The following is a 24,831-nucleotide window of genomic DNA, read 5'->3' on the forward strand; positions in this document are numbered from 1 at the left end:
TGCTGAGGACAGTCGTGGTCTTTGGATATTTGAATCATTATGACATCCTCCTCAAGAAATTGCCTTGTCAGTTGCTGCTTTACCCATATTTGGCTAGGTTAGGGTTAATAAACGATTGCTCCAGTTCCTTTCTATGAAATCTCTAATGTGATCTCTACTGAAAATTCTCTATGGATACACTCCTCGCTGTCTGGGGTGATTTGTGTAACCTGTAGCTTCCGTGTCATTTAAATGTAGTAGGATTCTGTGGCAACACTGTCTCAACTCTTTGCTTCTTATATCCTTATTACGCAGCATATCTGCAATATGTCTTATTTGCAAAGTAGCTTGTATTGCCTGTTTTAATTAACAGACTTAGATTAGCCTCCAATTCTCTAGCAATTTCAGATGTAGGTTAAACTAGATATGAGATGATTTTAAATAACCATTAACTTGTGATTACATTTATGTATTATTGCACATATTTCTAATTAGAACTCAGAGAGTTAAATGAAACCTTCTTCCTCGCAGGGTTTCATTGTAATATTCATTAATGAAGAGTAATCAAATAAAATGACTTGGCTCCTAGAATGATTGGATATGGGTAACCAAGTGTGAAGGGGATCAACCTAAGCTACTCGTACAACATTTTAAAGATCATTATTCTCGCAGTGAAGAAAATAAATCGGTGGCTTTATCAAATACAATGTGGCAGTCACTTAAGTTTCGATCGTTCTTCCTCTCCATTTTGGAAAAGTATAAATTAATCATGCAATGTGTATATGATTAGTGGGAAAATAAATATTTTTCTGATCATGAAGCTCACATTTCTGTTGCTTTTACAGTAATAAACGACTGGTGGCCTTAGTGCCCATGCCCAGTGACCCTCCGTTCAATACCCGAAGAGCCTACACTAGTGAGGATGAAGCCTGGAAGTCGTATTTGGAGAATCCACTGACTGCGGCCACCAAGGCGATGATGAGCATCAACGGCGATGAGGACAGTGCCGCCGCCCTCGGCCTGCTGTATGACTATTACAAGGTAGACCTGCAGCCCCTCCTTCCTCTCCCTGCCCCCAGGGCCTCCCCTCAGTGGTGGGAAGAGGGGACAGAATCTTTATCCCAGACCAGGGAACAAGTTGTATTTCCACACTCCTATGGCATCCAGCCTCTTCCTGTTCTCACTGCCTCTCTGACGTCCTATCGATGAAGCACAACTTCCCACCCATCAGAAGAGGCTTTCTTCTGTGTCCTCTGATCACATGCATGCATACTATTTACATATAATTCCTACTCGTGCCATATTGCAAATACTTTCACTTTATGATTATTATTTTTAGTGACTAAAGGATGTTACATTGCATAGCTATACCATAATTTAGTGATTGTTCCATTGTTGGGCATTTAGGTTGCCTTTAGATTTCCATTTTATAAGAAACATTCAGGGTTTCCAGACTTTTCAGTTTTATAAGGAATGCTCTTGGGATAGACTTTTGTAGCAATTTCAAAACCTAATCTTGTTACAGTCCTAACTGTCTCCATTTGTTTTGATGGGTACTAGATATTTGGAAAAGCCTTTAAAACAAAATAAATGTAATACACTTATATTACAAAAATATCTGCCCTACAGCACCTTCAAAATAGGAGTATTTCAAGAAATCAAACAACCAACAATGGTCTGTCTCAGCTAGAAAGGACCATATATTTGGTATGACCTGCTCCCTTACAATGAGTAAGGTGTATATAATCAACAAGTATTTACTGAATGAGGACATTTAGTGCCTGCTTTAATGGTAAAAATCATTTGCTATTGCTGGGAATTGCTCAAAGGTGAGAGTGGTAGTGTTTGTTTTTTTGGTTGGGCACAGTGAATTTTTATTTTAGAATAAGAAATGACTCCCCACATCCCCTTCTATGTCTATCATGAGAAAATCATGTCAAAGGAACAATTTCCCTTTTAGTAAGTTTCAGTCTTGCTTTCCTGTCTCCTTCCTGCTCACTACTTCTTATTTCCTTCCTGCTTATTATTACCTATTTCCTCTCCGTAGTCTCCACTTTTGCAAGTTGTGTTTTTCCCTGTTTCTCTTTTAAACCAGAGTTTCCATGCTTCCCAACGATCTCCCACCACCACCTGCTCTGGGACTGCCCCAGGCGGGCTCTTCCCCTGAAGTGCCCTGCAATTATTCGTTCCCCTCCAGCTTCTTCCCATGTCCCCATCAAAACACCCAGCAGCACTCCCTCTGTGGGGAGATGAATGAAAGTCAAGACAAGCCGGTCTTATCTAAGATGCAAAACAAGGTATGAGTAACTGACAGGTCAGACCATCTAGGGTGTATTAAATAAGGATATGATTAACTTAAATAAATGCATCTTTTATTATCAGAAAGCACTAGGGAAATATAGGAAGGATATTCCACTGGCACCCTTGCCGGTCTCTGCTGGTTTTTTCCCCTGACCAAGGGAGCGGAGGTGGGAGTTCATGGCAGCCCTCTTGGGAAGGTGTAAAACTCCCAACTGGGAATTTTTACGCCTGATGTAGCAAGAAGGGATTTTACATTTGGGGGACTTGGGCTCTGGATGAAAGGATGTGTTAGGGACTAAACACCAGTTCAGGGAAGTGGAGCAGTTTCCTCCAGCAAACAGGTAGCACCTGAAAAAACAAAATGAGCCTGAAAAACAAAGATGGTTTCATGGTTGGTTTTTCCTTCTCCTTGTCTTCGTCTGTGGTTATTTCATACTTTCAATTCTTTTTAGACTGAAAAGCTCATTTGAAAAATACAGGGATGAATTCTACATGTTTTGGAGTGGAAATTTCAAAATTTATCAAGGATGGTGCAGAAACACAGAACTCGTCGGTTAGATGGCCTCCTGGGCCAGGCCATTTCTTGGAGGTTCAGCTTTATTGGACGTTCGTGATAATGCGCAATGTTCAGCAATGGCCTCACCCTTAGAAAGAAATCCCAGTTCTCCTTTATAATAAGAAATAGTTAAAACTTGATAGTCTCATCAATTTTTAATATCTAGTAACACATAATCAGTGACCCTGATTTAATCACTTGGGTCATTGCAACTTCTTTTTGTAACTTTTATAACTATATTAAAATAATATGTTAGCTAATAGTTTTATAAGGCTTGGAGGAAATATATCGATGTATTTTGAAGAAATACATTGTTCTATTTTTAAAATAGATTTTTAAATGGACATAATTTCATGTATCTATATTAGATGGCAATTCTTTTGTTTTAATGAGAAAGACAAACATATATAACAGCAAAAATCATTAGTAATTTTTGAAAGCAATGTATTTTATTTCCTAGAGAATAATTAGATATTAGTAAATACAGCACCTGGATTACCTCTCCTCTTGTACATTTTTAATATAAAAAAAGAGTGAAAATATGAAAATATTGTTTTCTCTAAATATTTTAAGGTGCAGAGGGGGAACTTTACATAAAACTCAATTTGTAGCCAAGTCTATAACTCTTTCTGTTGAATTACTATTTTCCAGGATTAATTTAGGCTATAAAATGTTTAAATAAAATATTTCTCTAAGACTTAGTATTTTCTTATATTAGTATAGTTACATGGCTTCTTTTCTTTTATACAAGCTTTACTATATTTTTATGTGAAACATTTTAAATGTTAAAGAATTAGTTTTGTTTCCAAAAACTCTGTGTCCGGATGATCATTTTCAGGCCTCAGTCAGCCCTTTGAGTGTTCATAGCTTATATACGCTCGTGTTAAAGTTATAACAAAGTTAAATCTACATTGAGAATAGAACTTCTAGCTGTAGTAAAGTAAAATGTTAATGAAAAGAGAGTCTATTTTGTGAGGATAAACTTTGGGAAGTCATTGTAACAATTCTTGCCACATTATTATTTTAATTTGATAAATTTTTAATACCTCTTTGGAATGTTATCTGATTCTTTTTGTAATAATCACCATATTTCCTTACTCCTGAGGTTGGAGTACATTATTCCTTAGGGGAGAGTGGTGGGCGTGGCCAGAGAGGAGTGCGCGACATGCAGCAGGCACTCAAGAAATGGTGGTCCTTGTCCTTAGAGGCTGGTAGGGGCATATCATAGCATAACACGTTATACATTTTAAAATCTTTTTTCAAACATGCTTCATTCACTTTATTATTATTATTATTACTATTACTTTGTATAAAATTGTGTGGTGGCACAGCTGGAACCTGCATCCTCTGCACAGAAACTCTTTACCACGTGGACAGTGAATTCCTGATAGGGAGACTTGGTGAACACGGTCTCTTCCCAGAGCTTGGGGGTGAGATACCTGTAGGTCTTAGAGGGGGCCTTGGCGAAGTTCTACCCATCAGCAGCAGCTTCTTGGGCACGGGGGCTGAGCGGAGGCCGGGGCCCCTGGAGATGGGGATGCGGAACCCCAGCACGGAGCCCCAGCACCGCTCACCTTGCAGGAGCCGATGTGGGGCTTGCCGGTCTTCTTTCCCCAGTAGCCTCGCTGCACAGGGACAACAGAGAGCTTGGCCAGGATGAGGATTCCACAGGTGACAGTGGCTACTTCCTTGAAGCATTTAACACACAGACAACATGTCCATCGTAGTCCCCAAGCCATTTGTTGACAAATGCCTTGAGCCGGTCCTCTGGCCAGCACGGGTCTGCTTCCGCACTGGCATGCTCTTCAAGTCCCGGTCCTAGAAGGACGCTCCCAGGAAAAAGTCCATCTCAGGCTCCTCAATAGGCAGGGAGAAGAGCAGTTCCCCTCCAGGGACTTGATCTTCACATGCCGGATCAGGCAGCCCAGCTTGGTGATGGCCTTGCTCCATGGGCTCCGCAGCCCCGGCCTGGACCTGAACATGGCCATGACCTTGTCCTGAGCATGGCTGTGACCTCACCTTGGATGCCACTGCCAAACCCTCCACCAACGCTGCCAAGGCCCCCCATTCCAGGGCCCCCGGGACCTCCAGCCCCTTCTGAAGCACCTGTGTCATCGCCATGTGGTGTTTCCTTGGAGAAGTCCAAGTCTTTCCACCTACAGTTTAAAACTGTCACCTTAGGATCACTGCACTGAAGCCCATCATCACATTTTATATTTTATAGTTGAGGCAACTAAGTGGGATTTACGCAAGGTCACAGGGCAATCCTAACGTCCATTCCATTACACTGTATTCGTCTGCTCAGGCTGCTGTAACAGACTGCGGTGGTCTGGGTGGCGTAAACGGCAGACTTTTCCCCTCAGAATTCTGGGGCCTGGCAGTCTGAGATCACAGTGCTGGGAGGGGGTTTCTTGCTTGCTTGCAGCTGGCCATCTTTTTGCTATGTCCTGACATGGCCTTTTCTCTCTGCATGTGTGCTCCCGATATCTTTTCCTTTTCTTATAAGGACATCAGCCCTGCTAAATTAGGGCTCCACTCTTAGGATTTTGTTTAACCATAATTACCTCTTTAAAGTTCCCTTTTCCAAATATAGCCACATTGGCGGTTAGGGCTTCAACTAATGAACTTTAGGGGCACACAAGTCAGTCTATAACACTGTTCACCATTAAAAAAATTCCTTTAAAATGGGTTCACATTTTAAAAATATATACTTGAAGCCACTTAGATGGTATCTACTGTAAAAATAACCAAATTGCTAGAATCTTTCGTAATTTAGGGGCTTAAATACTAGCCCAGTTTTTTTTATCCAGTTCAAGCTACTTGCCAATAGGAACTCTAAAGTCAAATGTGACCTTGTGGTGAATTTTGGGCATGACAGAAAAACATGACAAATTCCAGTAGTAAGTTTTTTTTAAAAAGTAGTTTAACTTAGTTTATCTCACTTTATTTTTTCCTGATGAAGCTGGTGGTTCATAATCATCTGTTTCCAGGTCCAATGAAAATGTGCTTCCCTGGCCAGTTGGTTTGCAGCTGTTCTAATGCCAGAAACAAGTGTTTTGGTTGGTTTATTTGCCAATTTGTATGGTATTCATCCATCCATTCCATAAATATTTATTAACTAGCTATGACCTTCCATCCATGGCAATAGATATTGTGGAGGTGTTCTGAATATCAAAAGGCAAATGTGACCCAGTTCAACATCTCTGAGAGGTCACAGCCTAGGAAAGACACAGTCCTGTGAGCCTATAACCACAACTTGTGGCAGGAAGTGCTATGAAAGGGATGTGCTGCGGGAGCAGTGAGGAGAGGCTGCCACCTCCCTGGAGAGTTTAGGTTTTCCAGAGGAGGCAGTGCCTACCCTGCTGGGACGCGGAGGAGGGTTTGTCAGGTGGGCAGATGGAGAGAAAGCATTCCAGGCTACGGGAACAGGAGATGAGGAAACATGGAGTGTAAAACCCCAGGTTGTGCTCAGTGGAATCCAAGTCATCAATCTTGCTGAACCGTGGTGGTGATGGTGGGGGGTCGGGGGTGGTCTGACGGGGATGGGCTGCAAAGATTGGTCTGAAAGGCAGTAGATCCCCGTGAAAGAGCCAGGCTGGTGGACTGGGCTTTATTCTCTCAAATAGGTGTCCAGGACTAGGTGCATATGGCCTTGCTTTTTGCTGGATAAATGAGTGAATAAATGACTTAATATATATTCATAAGCTGTTTTGTTTTAACAGCCTTTCCTTTTTAAGAAGAAAATGAAATACCTTATAATACTTCTATCATAGTGTTTGGCATCATTTCCTCCAATACTGAAGAATTTTGAAGATAGACCTGGTAGATTATAGAAAGGATTTGCACACATTACAGCAGCAGCAGCAGCAGGGATGTGGGTTATGCGGCAGAGAATCCAGTGAGCAGTCCATTGCAATCATCCACATAAATGATGAAGACCTGACATAAACATGATGCTGGGGGTTCCCTGGGTCAACCCCTGTGAGTTTCTCCCTAAGTCAGCCACCACAATAAACACTAAATAGAGACAAAGCATTATGTTCAGGAAATCATTAAGTATCTGCTTGAATAAAGATTGGCAGGTGACTGTGTGTATGTGTGTGCGAGGGAGAGAGAGTTGGTGGGGAAACCCCACACCTAGGAATGAGATGTCTAAGATGATTCGTGAATTAACCAAGGTGGGGAATACAGAAGAAAGGCTTCGGGGAGAAAGATAATTGTATGTTGAATGTGATGTGCTTGTAGTATGTCCAAGTAGAGATATTTGATAGACAGTAATGTGGATCTAGACTCAAGAGAGTGGCCTGAGTTCAGAGGTCTCAGTGATCCTATGGAGGGTAGTCTTTGTGGCCCAGAGGGGAACACACCCAAAGGTTAGTAATGGTCTTTGTCACATTGTGTCCTACACTGAGCAGTCCGCTCAGAGCGCTCATCAGTGCATCTTGACAATAGTAACATTCACTTCCATGAGTCTTGGGAGTTGCTGACATGTTTTAGTGTTTGGGATCCCTACTTCTCCTACTTCTTGGGTTTTGCATTTTCCAGGCCATTTTGATTGATTTATTCATTCTTTCAGCAAGTGTTTTGTGAGGGCTTGCCATTTCAGGCACCTGGGACAAAACCAGGGACACTCATGGAGGCTGTAGTCTAATCTCAGAGATGGACATTCAGATGGGACTTGAAGCATGCTAACAAATGACCCTGGAGAAGGCCCGGGTGCGCTGGGGCAAGGCAGAGGGCTGCGTCCCGGGCAGAGGGTACTGTGTGCTCCCTGCACTGCGAGAGGAGGCTGCTTGGTCCAGGGTGCAGTGTGGCCATACGCATGGCAGTGATGGGGGCAGCTCAGGATGAGGGGGGCTTTCTGCAGGCCACGCTCCGGAGAATAATAGGGAGCACCGCAGAGTGTTATGTAAGAGCAAAATGGGGCCAGACTTACATTTTTAAGATCACTCTGAATTTTCTTAATAGATCCAAAATGGGTTTCCAGGGATTAAGTGAAGGAAGTAGTTAAGAGGCTGCTGCAGCAGTCCAAGGAGAAATGTTGGAGGCTGCACCAGGAGGCAGGCAGTCAGAGGGAGGTGTATGGACTTGAGTCACATGGGATTTAACGTAATCTCTTTAAGGCTCATTCGCATTATAGTGCATGTCCAAATTTCCCTTTAAGGCTGAATAATATCCCCTTGTATATATATACCACATTTTATGTATATAAATTGTATGTATGTATATACTTATCTGTAGATGAACATTTGAGTTGTTTTCATTTTTTGTGAATAATGCTGCTATGAATATCGATAGGTATGCTGGGTATAGAAATTTTATGTTTATATATCATCTTCAGTAGGTGATAGGAGCTATGTTTTATTAATTTCATTTTTATCTAGGACTTAGCAAAATGCCTGGAATGTTGTAGACCCTCAACATTGACATGTGAACGAAGGACTTATAATTGATGTATTTTTTTTCTATTTAACTAATACTTATAAAGTAACATACAATCTAAGCATTTTTAAAAAATTAACTCATTTAATTTTACTAAAAACCCTATGTGGTATAAAGCTACCAATAATCCTGTTTTACAGATGAGGAAAGTGAAGCAGGGTTTAGTTCATGGTAGAGCTAGAGATTTGAACCCAGACAATTCAGTCTAGGCCTTGACTCAGCCACGCTGCTGCGTTGTCTCCCTAGTCCAGCTGACTGGGCTTGCCTATATATTCACGTGAGTGGAAGCCATAAGAATTGCTAAGGGAGTTCAGAAGAAAAAGTCTTTTCATAAATGGTCTTTTATTTAATTAATTAATTTATTCATTCTTTTTAAACTCATTTTTTATTTTTCAGTTACAGTTGATATACAATATTATATTAGTTTCAGGTGTACACCCCAGTGAATACACATTATATAACTTACTAGGTGATTACCTGAATAAATCTTGTACCCATGGGACACCATACATAGTTATTAGAATATTACTGACTATATTCCCCATGCTGTACTTTACATCCCCATGACTATTCTGTAACAACCGATTTGTTGTTTAATCCCTTCGCCTTTTTCACCCATCCCCTAAACCCCCTTCTATCTGGCAACCGTCAAAATGTTCTTTGTATGTCTGTCTCTGTTCTGCTTGTTCATTTATTTTTTTTTAGAATCGATTTTTGATAGATATGTGTTTATTGCCATTTTAGTGTTCATATTTTTTATCTTTTCCCCCTTCTTTTAAAGAAGACCCTTTAACATTTCATGTAATCCTGGTTTGATGGTGCTGAATTCCTTCAGCTTTTTCTTGTCTGGAAAGCTCTTTTTCTGTCCTTCCGTTCTAAATGACAGCTTTGCCGGGTAGGCAGCCTTGGTTGTAGGTCCCTGCCCCCTTTGCTCTTCTTCATGCCAGCACCTGCCGCCCCTCATCAGAGTACAGGGTCAGTCCCTGTTCTCAAGCAGGAGGCTTGTGGCAACTCCAGGATGTCTTCTGTCTGCTCTAGGCCACAGGTGTCCAAATGCATCCTCCCCTTATCATGTCCCTTTTCTATCTGCTCCCAAGGAGCGGTGGGCCCAGGGGTTGCTCAGGTCCAGGAGTGGTGACCGTGCCAGACGTGCACAGCAGAACCATCGTCGATGTGGCCCTCCATGCAGCATCACCCTTTTGTGCCTGGTCCACTGTCACTGCACCTTCCTAACCTTTAACCATCTCCTGGCTATAGCAAATCTGCCACCTTCTTCTGGAGAATGTTCCATCTCAGTTTTTGCATATGCTGGTGTCTAACTCTGCACATGGTCGCAGTTGCATCTACATAAGTCTGACTGATGGTTGCTGATGTTTCCAGGTTCCTCGAGACAAGAGGCTGCTGTCTGTAAGCAAATCAAGTGACAACCAAGAAGATCAGGACAAAAGGTATGGTGTTCTGTAAAGGACTATGCCTGGCTTCCAAAGTAACTCTTGTTCTATGTTTTTTTTGAAAACAACAGTATTAAACTATAATATTTGCTCTTGAGAGGAGATGGAGGTCAAGAAGCATAGCCCCCTTTACCTGTCTTTTAGAGTCTGAACCAAAATAGGATCTTTCTGTAGGGAGAGAAAATTGCATTTTTTTGTTGTGCATCCAAAGGGTCACCAGCAGGCTTTTAATATACCTACCCACTTTCAGGAGGCTGAAAGTCCTCATAGAGGTGATAGCTGGCAAGGTAGCCCACTGCCGGAGTGAATTTTCCTGTCAATCCCACAGCTGTATAACTGTGATCAGGCTGCTGAGGGGGCGAGACACTTGGAGCTTGCTTTGGAAGAGGGCAAAGGAAAGGCAGGCTGTCTCTCAGCCCAGGGAGGCGGCTCTGTGTAGCCATGAACATGGTCAGGTGCAGAGGCAGGTAAGGTGTAAGGAGGTTGTTATGTAACACTCCTTTTCCCCACTCTTAAAACAAGAACCAATTGGAAAAAAAAAAAAACAAGGCACAGTCAGACAAATCGAAATTAAAAAGGAAAAGAAAATCAGTTTGATTTCTGATAAAGGCAATCAGAGAATGTGATTATGAATCTGCAATTTATAACATTTCAGGCCTGCCTTAGATCCCCTTATTCATCCGGTCCTAGGCAGGACTTCAGGCCTCCCTGTGGTATGTCAGGCATGGCTGGATCATCCCTTCTTTTTGGTCAAGATGATCCAGACATAAAAAGGAAACCCTGCACAGCTGCTTCTTCCAGACTCGCCACACACATCTCTTCCCCTGCAGAGGGATGGAGATGCCACAGCGTTATCTATTGAAGGATTTTTCAAATGGAAATATGAAGCCAGAAGAAATGAAATTGCCTGCTTGCACATATGGCAGAATCTTATCTGGCCTTGCTAGGAACTGCTTGCGAGCCTGTAATCTTATTATATGACTAGCAGTGCAGGCCACCTACCAACCAGCAGGCCTAGGTCATGCATCACCTCCAAGTTACACCCCAACAGAAGGTTAAAACTATCTACATCTGATGTGCAGTTTCACAGGGACCATCTGATGCTCCTCGCTGCCCTGAGGCCCTGGGCCCTAGCTGGTCCTAGTGATGACAGGGACAAAGAGGCCGCCGCTCTTTAGGCCCTGTAACTTTTTCTCCATCTAGCCACTATGTATTCAGCTGAGACCACGCTGTCGGCTAAGTCCTATGCCAGCAATCACAGAGGGATCAGGGAGAAAATGAGTCTAAGATATGTACTCTGTTTGCATCAAAATAGACAAAAGAAGCCATGTTTTTTTAAGCATCTTTTAAAATGCTGTTAAAGAATGACAGTTGCTCATTGTATTTTAATGGTTATTTTTGTGATTTCAATGGAGCATCTTTAAAAAAAACTGGCAGGGAGGTATAGACAAAACCACCTTGTACAGACTAATTATGACTTAGTAGACTCTGGCTGAATGTAATTTGGAAGGATATCATTTGATTTGCAGTACATTCATAAATTAAGGTGCCATGTGCTAACATGATATCATTACAAATGTTTGTATACAGAAGTTGCTTCTGTGGAAAATGGAATTTCAATGACATAATCAAAAAAAGTATTTTTTAAAGTATATTTAATGCACCATTCTTAGCATTGCATTTTTTGCATAATATTTGGTTCAGTTTTAAATTATATTGCAGGTGAGTCGGTATCTCACAATAATTCTTTCTTTGTTCTAATCATCCAATTTTTTGAGGTTCTCCAACATCAGCTTCTAAAGCCAGTGCTCTTCTACAGACGCATAGTTACACATTATAGACTGGTGCTGAGGCTATTATTTCCTCTTCATATACTAATAATAATGATTCCACTAGATTTATAGAACTATATAGTTTGCTTATTTATTTATTTGCTTGTAAGAACACTGAAAATGTTTTGACTTATGTTTCTTGTTTAGAATTCATGCATTTTACCTGAATTAAAAAACTAAGAAATTTGGACTAAAATAGACTTTTAACAATAGAGTTGGTTAACTTGGAATATTTTGGCAAAGCCATTAAAACTGTGCTAGTTCAAAGCCCAGGGAGTGGAAACTGGGTAATTGCTTTAGTAGCTAATTAATCTGGACCAACACTTCCACACCCAGCTTGCAAGACATTACCACTTTATCCACAAGTATTAATAATTAATCCTCAACAGAAGCGTCTGGTATAAAATGATTTTCAGAAATTCTGGGTTACAATTCAACTGGTGAAGATACACCGACGGGGCCTTTACCAGGTCATGATGTTTGTGACCCGCCAGGGTGGTCTTGTTATGGCAATGTTTTTTTGTTTTGTTTTAATAGTGATTTTATCATGGACTCCTTTCTTTGAGGAACATCTATTAACATTCCATGCAAATGTTCTAAATAATGGGGTTTAGGAAATGCTGCTATCAATGGGTGGTCTGGGTTTTGGCATCCCCCAGCTCACTGGATTCATATTAAACATAATTTCAAAATTTTCACTGTGTCCTGTATACAGATTCACTGATTGATTTGGCCGTGAAAGCAGGTTATTACTTAAAGCCGGAATGTTTGTAGACTTGCGATTTTATTCTTTAAAGGATTATTTTCTAGAATGATTTCTACAGATCTGTGACAGAGAAGTTTAGATATTTTTCTGTTGGCTTTATTCATGTGGAGCCACTCTTCTCAAGCTTCACTTTGAAGTTTTATCTGAAAAATCAAAGCTGAAATACCAAGTTCTGCTTGAGAGTTAGGCAAGTGCAGAAGCTGATGGACTTCCTTTGTAGAGAGGAGCCAAGAGAGCTCAAAACTGGGAAGAGCCAATTGTTTTAGACTATTTCTCACCCTGACAGGTGTGGCTTAGTGGGTTGGGCATCATCCCACAAACCGAGAGGTCACTGGCGTGGTTCCCTGTCGGTCAGGGCACGTGCCTGGGTCCCTGGTTGGGGGCGTGCGAAAAGCAACCAACCGGTGTTGTTTTCATACATTGTTTGCTTTCATTTCTTCCTCCCTCACTTCCTCTCTCTCTAAAAATAAATAAATAAAATATTTTTAAAAAAGTGCTTCTCTCCATAGAGATGCCAATGAGGCTTAGAAAAAACATGCTAGTATGAAAAAAGCAGACATTGGAGGCAGAGCTCCGTGCAAGATAGGCATTTCTTCTCTATAAGCAATCAGAATAGTCCATAAATAAGTGAGAGGTGGCCCCAGATTCTACTGACCACAGGGACTTTGCTAGTAAAGTCAAATTGTGATCAATAATAATCTTCCATAAATGAGACACTTTTTGCTTCAGCTCTCTCCTAGAATTCTTTAATATAAATGAAAATATTTCATCCTAGCTTGGCAAGAATTAATTTTCTAAATCCTCTCCTTTTTCTTTGTACCAGCCAGGAGGTCTGAGATCTGAGAGATCTTGTTTCACATAAGCCCAGTTACACCATTTCCTTAAGCCCTGAAAGCAATTCAATGCTAAGGCTAGCAGTGAGCTCATGTTATTTCTTAGTTCAGTGAAAATATTTTAATGATAAATTTTCACTTCTTACTTTTCCTACAATTCCTAAATTTTAGTTTAGCCCATATAAAGTGAAAAATATCCTTCCCATCTCCTCTCAAATTACCATGTTAGTTCTTTTTCTGCCTTTTTAAATAAAAGCTACTTTAAAATGTTTTCTTTTGAAAGTTTTCAAACATATCCAGAAGTAAAAAGGACAGTATAATGACCCCCCAAATACTCATCCCATCTTCCAGATTCAGCAGCGATATCATTTTGTTACACCTTTTTAATCTCTACCTTTCCTCTCTTTCCTTTTCTTTTTTAAATTGTAATAGTATTTAAAATAAGTCCCTGGCATCATGTCATTTTACCTTACACTACTTCTGTCTTGTATCTTAAAAAACACCTGGAACATTTTATTACATAACCTCAAAATCTTTATTATACTTACTAAATTAACATACTTCCTTAATATCACCTAACTCCCAGTCCATATTCAATTGCCTCAAAAATCCTATTGTTTCATCAATGCCCCTTTGGTTTGTTCAGATCAGGATCTAAACAAGATATACTCATCATATTTGATTGTTATGTCTTTAAAATCTCTTTTAATCTAGAACCAGCTTCCCACTCTTCTTCCTTTTTCATGCTTCTGACTTACTGAAAAAACCAGGTCAGTAAGGTGTGCTGCATTCTGATTTGTCTGATTTCTTCTTTATGATGTTGTCTAAGTCTTTCTTCCAGCTCCTGTATTTCCTGAGAGCTGTAAGTTAGACACAAAGGCTACTTAGATTTAAGGTCAATTTTTTTGGAGGGGGGTAATAACACTTCCTAGGTGAGGCTGATTGCATGATACCGTGAGACTCACATGTAGGTGCCCTCCTTCTAGTGATGCAAAGATCCATTGCATCCCATTGTAAAATTCACCATCAACCTTTCCTTTGATTATCATACATTTGCATCTGCTGATTATTGCCTGCATCAGTTATTTTATTAAGAGTGGCAAAATGGTCATTTTTCTAATTCTATCATATTGCGGGGTGGGTTTAAACACACAGAAACTGTCTTGGCACCAGTGAAGCCCAGAGTAATGTGAGTGGAGGAGAAAATCGAGTGCAGGTCCTAAAGACTGTTCCAGTGAACCTTTCCCTAAACCAAGACCACCTGGAGAATTCGAAACGGGAACAGTACAGCACGACCGAGAGCCCCGCCATCGTCCCGGTGTCAGGAATCACGGTGGTGAAAGCTGAAGATTTCACCCCGGTTTTCATGGCCCCGCCCGTGCATTATCCCCGCAGCGATGGCGAGGAGCAGCGGGTGGTCATCTTTGAGCAGACTCAGTACGGAGTGCCCTCCATGGCCAGCCACGGCCCCTACCTCAAGGATGACCAGCGCAGCACCCCGGACAGCACTTACAGCGAGAGCTTCAAGGACGGAACCACGGAGGTGAGGCCCTGCTCTTTTGTCGGTAGCAAGAACCTAAGTCCAGGGCCCTAGCTCACCTTGCCCCCTCTATTTCGTTTTTAAGTGGGATAAATGAATTAAACTGTGAGTTTACGGTTATTTTTTAAAATGTGCTTATATTTTTTTGTTATAAACAGGCTTTAATAAACCATGTGTCTAGGTGTATGGAGGAATATTTTTTTGACTCTTAGATGTCAGATTCCTTTGTTTTAGTTTTAGTCTTAAAATTAAATATTTATGAGGAATAATGAGATCTTTGTGTGGAAACTTCCTACTTTTAAAAATTTTTGCCTTGACCTTTCCTACTTTGCAACCATCTAAACAACCATCTAAAGTAGCTGAAAGTGTTGCCTGCTCATTCTTTTTAAAAACAATATAATTCTATGACCTTTGTCTGATTGAGTATTCAAGAAAGAGTTTGTATTTTCAATAACCAAGCGTATATATGTACTTCGTACCTTATAGAGACTACATAGTCTGCTCAAGTGCCCACAGAATTTGTAGAAACAATGATCTCTGCTTGCTCATTTGGTTTATAAAATCCCATGGTTTCCATACACAGTAGGAAGGCATTGGTACTGTATTCAATTGTATAACCCACATCAGACTCAGTAGAAAGCCCCCTCATCCTAAAAGTCCCTTTGAGTCCCCTTGCACTTCAAGTCCTCTCCTCTGCCTTGTTCTTGACAAGCATGAACTTGCCTTCTGTCACTCTGGTTTGGCTTTTTCTGAAATTTCATACTCATGGTATAATAGAGTACATAGTCCTCTTTGTTGTTCTATTTCACTTAGCATAATATTTTTGAGATTCATTCATGTTGTTGCTTGTGTTAAGAGTTTGTTTTTTTAATTGCTAAGTAGTGTTTCATGGTAAGTATACATCACAATGTATGATATATAACATCAATTGCTGATATAATTGCAGATCATCTCTTTAGTTTTTGACCCAGAATATGTAATGTATTTCTTTTTTTTATTAGTTCAGTCAGCTTTGACATTTAGGTGCAGTGCCTGTGCATTTGGGATGATGGTCATTGGTTTCCCATTTTTTCAGTCCACCTGGGCCAGTAAAGACCAGGGCAGAAGGGGAGGACATGTGGTTTCTAATTTTCTAAAGAGGAGTGAGCATGGTGGCTGCATGCCAGATGCAGCCTGCTGCTCACGTCGTTACCACTGGGACAAAATGCAGCTACCTGAGGCTGAGATTGCATCCCTGAACAATAATATTTAAAAATAATAAACATTTAATAGGCACTTACCGTGTACTGGGTATCATTCCAAGTGATATACACTCACTTAACCCCTGCAAAATCCCCTATGAGGTAGGTACTATTATTGTCATCACTATTTGCCAAATGAGGAAACTAAGGCACAGAGAGCATAAATATGCCCATGGTCATACTGCAGTAAGTGGGAGAGAGGACTCATCGCGGGATATCTCCTGCAGAACCAGTGTTCTTACCTATATACACTCAGAGAAACTGTGTGGAACCTTCTAATCTCAGTAGTCCCAATGCTTAAGACAGTGATTCACTCATACACCTTTTTTTTTTTTTTTTTTTTTAAATCTGAGTGTCCTTTATCTATGTAATTAGTTATTTTTTATCTTTCAGACAGGGAGGAGAGGAACAACAGGGACTAACTCTCTGAAGTGTTGGTAGAAAGTTAGGGTAGACAAGTTGCCCTAGCAGCCCTTCCATTCCTGGCACCAGCCGTTGCCAAGTGCCTGCTGGGTATTCTATGAAATCAGCAATGAGCAGAGCAAGGCTTGATCAATTCCCTGCCCTTGAGAGGCCATTATATTTTTTGAGTTCTGATAGCTTTATAATCAAAATTTCAACATCTTATAATGAAAAATATTCTTCAAGTTAGTGTCCTTTGCTTCCTGCGCTATATTGCTTAAAGTAATTAGCAGATTTTTTTTTTTAATTGAGTAAGGAAACTTGTAGGGTGTTTGGTAGTACTATTGAATATTTGATTTGTTCTCAAGCAGTCGGGGTGCTTCCTTAGGAAAAGCAAATCACTCCACATGGGAATATGAAATCCATGCTTTTTCACTAACGGGTTGCCACTGTTATTTTTCTTACATGGTGTAGAAATATTCCATTAGTCACAGAAGAGTCCATGGATGTGGTCCAATGTCAACGGAACCATCATGCTATTTGGGGGATGTGTTATCAGTTGTGTTTGTGTTGCAGATAAAGAGGCTTGTGAAAGGAAGCTATTGTATTTGGGGTTTTGTTTTGAGGTGCCTGAGAAAGTAATTTACCAGAAACTAAATATGAAGATTATTCCCACTGAATCTGGAATATTTGAAATATTTTCACTGCTCTCCTAGTCTTGGAAATCAGTGTTTACATTGCATATTGTATTTCATTCTGATATGAATTAATGGAATGCTCTATTATGATCTTTAGCTATGGCATTACCAACAGGTTATAAGATTAGGTGGGCTCAGTAACTTCACCAAGTAAATTTCACTAAGCAAAATTTGTCTATAATCTAGTACTTCTTTTAAGAATACTAATAAAATGTCCAGGACCCTTGCTGAATTAGCAGGCTTCATTTGCTATTAGAGACTTAATCGTGTGTGTGTGTGGGGGGGTGGTATCAGGAAGGGAGTAGTTTGGTCCAAATGATTAAGAACTATGTAGATGCACTACATCAAATCATCAAATCACAGTTAGGTATAGTGATGTTGGCTGTCTGCCTGCCTTTAGGCATCCTAGAAATTATATCAAAGGTTTCCAAACAGTTGTGGAAACTTGGTAACTGTAGCCAGAATGGCCCAAGCATTTTGGTCCTAATTCTTCAGACTAAATCACTTAGGGCCATGTGACTCATCGATGTGATCGGGTCTCGTAAGGAATCATGATATTTTCCAAGTGGGCTCTCCATTTTTTAAAATTATGAAGATAATGTAACAGAATTAAGGAAACATTTTTAAAGCTTGAAAACAGTAATTCTGTGTCTAAAACATACCAACTATTATTTCATAGTTCTTGTTCACATGCACTCATAGTTATTGGAGCAAGAGTCCTTATTTCTGTCAGTATATAGACAGTCTCTGAGTCTGAACAGTTGTCGTGTACCGCGCCTTCTCACATCACCTGGTGGGTTAGAATTGTAGTATCTGTAAGTCCAATGTGTTTTAGTAGGTTGCAGAGCTCTATAGCATGGACAATACATTTATTCAAGGCCGTATTTATTAATACTCATTCACCCTGTGCAGCTTACTGCATATTCCATTCCAAAGTAGACTTTGGAAATACATCTCCTCAACCTCTAAAATACTTCCTTAAATGCCTTTTTCATCATGCTACCCTCCTACTCTAAATTCTCCTAATTTTTAACTAGACTATGTGTAAATACCTCTTCACAAATCAGCCCTGTCCAATAGAACTTTCTGCAACAATGGAAATTTTCTTTTGTGCTATCCAATAGGGTAGCCACTACATGCATGTGTCATTTAGTATTTGAAATATAGCTCATTGACTAAGGAACTGAATGTTTAACTTAATTCAATTCTAATTAACTTTAGCACATTTGGCTAGTGGCTCCTGTATCGGGCAGTGAAGACCTTGGTTTTCAGGCCCTCCCTTCATAATCAGGCCTGTGCCCTTGACCCCAAGTATTGGATTGGCCAGAAAGTCGGTTATGTTTTTCTGTAAAATGAAAGACACATTTTTCCTTTTCACCAATAACTTTACTGATTTGGATATTTTGAGGATGTTGGCTATCTCCTGCTATTGGCTTCTAGTGGGTAGAGGCCAGGGGTGCTGCTAAACATCTTCTAATGCATAAGATAGCCCCACAGCAAAGAATTATTTGGTTAAAATGTCAGTAGTGCCAAGAAACTTCACAAACAACTTTTGACACATTTGATCAGTCACAGCACCTTCTCCGTACACTGCACAAATCTTTGTGTGTGTGTGTGTGTGTTTTTCAGTTGCGTTTTTGCTTTTCTTGGAATGATAAAGCATAATATGCCAGAAAGCTTGCATATTTTCTTCCACCTTTAATATTAAAATGGCTGCACATGAATTCACCAGTTTTGATAAGATTTTTAAAAAATGCACACTAATATAATAGCTGTCAAAAGACAGTCTAACAAAATTGTTCTGAATGAATTTAAAGACAACTAAGCTCTACTACAGCCACCGGTTGGAAAAAAATGTAACAAACTTTTTTGGCTAACCTAATAAGCACCGCATTTTTACCCATCATTTTGTTTTGAATCATGGCGGTCCTAGCTCACCTGGATTATTGTCTTTTGATTTCGTCAGTTAATCCAGCTTCACTTCAACTTCCAAGGTGAGAGCAAGGTTCCCAATCTCCATGAGACCTTCCCGCAGTTCTGCTGATCTCCCTTTCCTGGCAATGCCCATTCTGTGCTTTTCCAGCCAGGACATCTGCATGAATGAAAGAAAGATTCCCCATAGACTTTCATATTCAGTCATCTGCTGTATTTTTGTTTCTGTTGTTGTTTTCCATGTGAATTTACCCTTCTCTACTACCAATTTTTATCTCTTTAGGGACAGAACAGTGTCTTATAGTTTTTCTCTATTTCTCCTGTCATCGAGAAGATGAAGCTCCAGAAAATGCCCATTGAGTGATTTACTGATTGATTGATTGATTGATTATAAAGGAAACATAAATCTGAATCTTCGATTCTCTGTCATGATTATTGAACCAGTCAACAAGCATTTGTGAAATATTCCTGTGGTACATTGGGGTAAATTTTGAAGGGCAAACCATCTTTTTGTATCCAAGGAATTTATAAGACTGGATAAAAATAAAGGTCATAAGTATATATACATAAACTGTGATATAAGGGTACACTAAATTCTAGAGGTGTTGGTTAGGGATTGTGAAGAAAGTTTGTAAAATAGCTATGAGTAATCCTTTCCTGAGAAGGAAACATTTGAACTGCTGGTCAAAATACGTTAGTCACAATGGAAGGACCAGGTGTTGCGAGGTCAACAAAATGCTTTTTTCATCAATAGTCTATTAAGTTCATTTTAGGATCAAGAGTTAGGGCTTTTGTGCATTTGCTTTTGAAAAAGTTCTAAGTAGCAGATAGCATCCTACTTGCACTAAATATACAACAACTGAACATCTCTGGACCCAAACTTCTTCACATAATACTAAGACTTATGTCTTAAAAACTTATAGTTTCTCCCAAAGCTTGCTCTTACAATATTGTGATATTGGGTATCTTAGAGCAGGGCGCTGAATATGGTCATGTTATTACTGTTACAGAATTTAATACACATATATAATGCTTATTATGTACCAGGCACTGTTCTTATACTTTTAGTCACACATTTAATCCTTCTAATCACCATAAGGAGGAATTTTACAGATGGAGAAAATATGGCACTTGCCTCGGTTTACACAGATAGCAGGCAAAAGAGCTGGAACTTCACCCTCGACAGTCTCACTCTAGAAACTATGCTCCAAACCACTCTGCTATAATATGTGTGCTATAATATGGGGCCTCTCTGTAATTACTGGTCCAGTAACTCAGAACCTGTGACTTTTGAAATAAGTACTAAAAATAATAGAAAATGGAAGAGATGCTTTATGTGTTTGAGGAAACAGTTTCCAGTACCTGCAAACGCTTTAAGAACACCTGCAGACATGTGAATCATGCACAAAGTACAAATGCATTTTGTTGAGCATCATTCTCAGTGTGCAGGTGCTATGCGAGTTCTGTGCACAAATGGTAACTATCTTCACTGTAGGTGAAAACGTAATGCCCAAAAGATATATCATTTCCTTTCAAAAGTGAGGATAAAACAGTGTGGACACATTGATCATTTTTTAAATTTGTAATAATGACTCACTTCTTTGTTTTAATTTCTTTAACTTTGAAATTTTATAGAAATTTCGGAGTGCTTCAGTTGGGGCTGAGGAATACATGTATGACCAGACATCAAGGTAGGTAGTACCAGGAGATGCCCCTGAAAATTGATGAATGGATGAGTCTTTAAATGTACGCCCCAGTTATACTTTTAGACCTCTTTCTCTGTATACTTTCATTGAACAATCTGATTTCCTTTATGTTCAATTCTCTTCTCTATACAAAGGACTTATAACATACTATTTCTAGTCTTGACCAATTTTCTGAGGCCCCTACCATATCTTTGCCCTTTGGTTGACTAGACATTGCTTCTCAGGTGTTCCCCTGAACTTAGGTGCCTCCAAGCCAACACGTGCATACTGGAACTCCTTATCTTTCTTTCCCTCTCCTTTCCTTCCTTCTCCACCTCTTTCATATCTGGTCTTCTGCTTTTCTTCCCTGTTGTGGCTAATGATGTAACCATCCTCCGGGCCACCACTTTAGAGGTGTAAGGATCTGCCTGCCTTCCTGCTGCACTTTCACCTCACTTGTTAAGTGCTGAGTGTTCTGTTCTAGCTGTCCTTTCCTTTCCAATGTGCTCTTGTTCATGTTCTCCTGACCTATTGCAATATAATTAATCTCCCTGTCAATGCTTTCTTTCCCCTTCCATTCCACTTTGCACATATCTGCCAGCCAGTCCACACTCGAGTGCCTTCCCATGTGCCAGCAATGCAATAGGGTTTAGGGGTAAGATGTAACCTATCCTAACAAAAGGCCCAACGGCTTTTGGAGGAAACAAATTTGGTGATGGACAAATTGCAATACTTTTGGTAAGTGATGAGTCTTCTACAGAGATACGTAAACAGAATGCTGAAAGGACCTGCAGTATGTGGTTGAGTGTGTCGGTGTGGCTGGGGCTGGAGGCAAAGTCTCACAGGAAATTGGAATTAGGACTAGATCTGGAAGGATTAGCAGCAGGAGTTTTCCAGAAAAAAGAAGGAGAATTAAGAACAGTCTAGTTGAGCACCCAGATGTTCAAAGACCTTGGTTGTGATCATGCCTGAAGACAGAAGAGAATAGCGAGAAATGTTTTTATCCCTCATACTTACAAAACTGACCAGTGATTTCACCATTTCTAAGTTAAACACTTACCTTATGAAGGTGGTTAGGGCCCTCTATGTGCTGGTCTTTCTTTAACGCTTGTCTTTCTTGCCCCTTTGCTTTTATATGTATTTCCCTCTTCTAGTCTCTATTTCTACTTGAAGTCCTTCGGTCTTTTGGGGTCTTGCTCTAATCTCCGGCTCCCCAGTCACCCTCCCCAGACCGTCCTAGTCAGAATTCGGTGGCGTGGGGAGGGAAGAGGGGGAAGGCTAGAGTTCCAAATCACCTGTTAAGATGTGGAAATACATACATAATTTGCATGCTATAAATCAACCCAGTTCACTCTATAATTAGCTGTCAGTCAGTGAGGAGCACTGAAGCATTGACCTACTAGTCCCTTGACCTAGTTTCTTTTTCTGCTGCTGTCATTGCTGTGGAGTGAGCAAATTTCCCAGCCTCTCCTCAGCTATGGAATGAGGAAGGTGGTTCTTAGCCTCTGTTATAGATACGCTTGGGAGACACAAAACCCCAAAATTATATTCAAAAGCATTTATGTTAATATATGTTTTTTTTCTAGGAAGAGGATTCACAGCTCTTTTCTTGTTTTTCAAGCAGTCTGTGCCCTAGACAAATTGCAAGCTACTGGTCTAGGCAGTTCTTAATATCCTGTCCAAGTCTCAAATTCTATGATTCAATGGCTATATTAAAATTGCTTTTTCCAGGCAAAGTGATACTGGAATTGATTCTGTCGTGAATGATTTATTTCCCACCTTGTTCTAAGACATATATTCTGGAATCTGTTTAGTTTATCGGCTTAAGCCTAAGATTTTTATCATGTAGGAGGAATATTATTCTGTCCTTCAAATTTTTTCTCATTATGAATATTAGAAAAGTCAAATATTGCAAAAAATATTAAACGTAGAAAGCAAGAGTTCCCCATAATCTAGGCCTAAAGAGCTAAAAAATAGGTAGACTCCTTGAAGAGATTCTGACGATTCAGAAAATCACAAAGTTTTTGTTATTGGATCATCACTGTGTGCCATCCTGTGGTGCAGCAGAAATAAATACTTCTGAGTGAGCATGTTAAAAAATATTATGATTTGTTGCTCATTTTAAATAATTAATATTTACTTTAAAATAGGGATAATGAGTGTTTTGTTTTTTAAGTTAAATCATATTTTTAAAATATTAGGGAAATTATTAAGAGCAAGAATTTGTACACTTTTTCTGTAATGCACTATACAGTAAATATTTTAGATTTGGCAAACTGTGCAGTCCCAACTACTCACGTCTGCTATGCAGTGTGAAAGCAGCCATAGACAAGCAGCCATAGACATTCAATAAATGAATGAATGTAGCTGTTTTCTAATAAAACTTTATTTGCAAAACAGGCAGTGAATTGGATTTGGCCCATGGACCTTTGTTTCGGTCCCAGTCATTTTGACTGGGAATTTGGAGCCGCAACCCTGTCATGAGTTCTTTTGCAGGCTTGAAAATCAAAACACAATCATCAAAATTACTCCCTGTTATGGAACTGGATTTTTAGTAGGGAATGTTTGAGTTTTGGGTTTTCATGTTTTCAGGTTTTGAAAAGTGTAATATATTTTCAATATCTTGGTTAGACAAAAAAAAAAAGGTGAGATATATCTATGCATGACTTGAACAAAAGCTTTCACACATTTGGTTTGTTGCTAGGATAAAAGTGGCAAATTCTATAAATTCTTAAGCTTCAGGTGTTGCCTATTGCCAAATAAACCTAACAGAGATTCTGCTGGCGCTACCTTGCACAATGGGCCAGGCACATCATGGACTTTGTCCTCTTCTAAACCATCTGGTTTATGGACCACTATTAGGAAAGTTGTATACATTGAACTAGCAATAACCTTTGGTCTTGTCTCATCTCTTTTGCCATATGCTGTGTTTTTGTCTCTGAAATAGAGTAAATATTGGTTAATATTCATACCAAAAAAATATCAATGTGAAATTGATCAGGAAGGCAGTAATGTTCAAGTGAGTGAATTGAACCACTGTTTGTTTTCCGTTCACAGTGGCACATTTCAGTACACCCTGGAAGCCACCAAATCTCTCCGTCAGAAGCAGGGGGAAGGCCCCATGACCTACCTCAACAAGGGACAGTTTTATGCCATAACGCTCAGTGAGACTGGAGACAACAAATGCTTCCGACACCCAATCAGCAAAGTCAGGGTATGCACTGCATTTCTTCAGTAAACCACAGTGGGGTCAGATGAATGCAATTGCTACTTCACAGTCATGTGGGAAGGGCATGTAAAAAATTCCAAAATAAATAATTCTAGAACAAATGTTAATGAGTGGGGGCAAGAGAACTCATTGGCTTGTAGTTTATCATTTTAATCAGTAACCAATAAACCCCGGGGGAGGGACAGGTTTGGAACATGCTTTCTAACTGTATGCAAGGAATTTTTCTGGCTTCATTCATTACCTGTGTGCTACCTGGCTGTTGTTGTTGTCATGTTCAATCAGTTGCTTCCAATTTTTTAAGCAAGTAGCTGTAAGCCAGAACATATTTCTACATATTTGCTGCTGTTTTCTTCTGTAGAGGAGAATGCGATTCATCTGTGTCCCTGGACCCCTTGCAGCTTTGTTTAAAAGCCTTCTGCAGCCCAGTGCTTATTCAGGAGCCAGGGGGCAAGACAGATACGATCCTTACTCGGAGTGACTTGGAAGAATTTTCATGATCATGAGTGTTAGTCCTATTTGTGGGAAATGAAAGTGCCTTGGAAGCCTGCCAGCTTCTGGCATTCTCATTACTGCCAAGAAGGGAGGGAACCGGTAATCCCTCTCTACTGCAAAGGAAAATTATAACAGATCTTTGAAAGAGGCTGAAGGACTTTCCTGCCCAGCTGCAAAACGATCTATGCTGCTGTGTGCATGGTGCCCAAACCACCCTATTTTATCCATAGCTCCCTGATCCTAGGCTCCTTACACACTAAGGCGAGGGGTGCTATGCTGTGCGCCCGAGGTTACCCCTATCCCGATTCCCATCTGAGACAACGAATGTGATAGAAGAGAAAGAAGAGGGCCTGGGCACTGGCTGGCCAGCCTGCCTGCATCTGTCTACCTTTCAGTAAAATCACTGCAGTGCTCCTCTCTGGATCAACTGGGTCTTCTGGTTTTGTTTCAGT

General features: G+C 40.1%; 1 protein-coding gene across 2 annotated transcripts in view; it reads left to right on the forward strand.

Moving 5' to 3' along the window:
• Positions 1-24,831, forward strand: part of GRHL2 (grainyhead like transcription factor 2) — a 137,471-nt gene that overhangs the window by 42,059 nt on the left and 70,581 nt on the right. For both annotated transcript variants that reach the window (XM_054590326.1, XM_054590327.1), the window contains exons 2-6: positions 825-1,020; positions 9,659-9,726; positions 14,316-14,703; positions 20,609-20,664; positions 23,716-23,872. In XM_054590326.1, coding sequence (XP_054446301.1) covers positions 825-1,020; positions 9,659-9,726; positions 14,316-14,703; positions 20,609-20,664; positions 23,716-23,872 — 865 coding nt within the window. The remainder of the gene's footprint in view (positions 1-824; positions 1,021-9,658; positions 9,727-14,315; positions 14,704-20,608; positions 20,665-23,715; positions 23,873-24,831) is intronic.

The sequence above is a fragment of the Pteronotus mesoamericanus genome, unplaced genomic scaffold, assembly GCF_021234165.1.
Source record: "Pteronotus mesoamericanus isolate MK-2021 breed Mesoamerican mustached bat unplaced genomic scaffold, CSHL_Meso_final scaffold_174, whole genome shotgun sequence".
Lineage (NCBI taxonomy): Eukaryota > Metazoa > Chordata > Mammalia > Chiroptera > Mormoopidae > Pteronotus > Pteronotus mesoamericanus.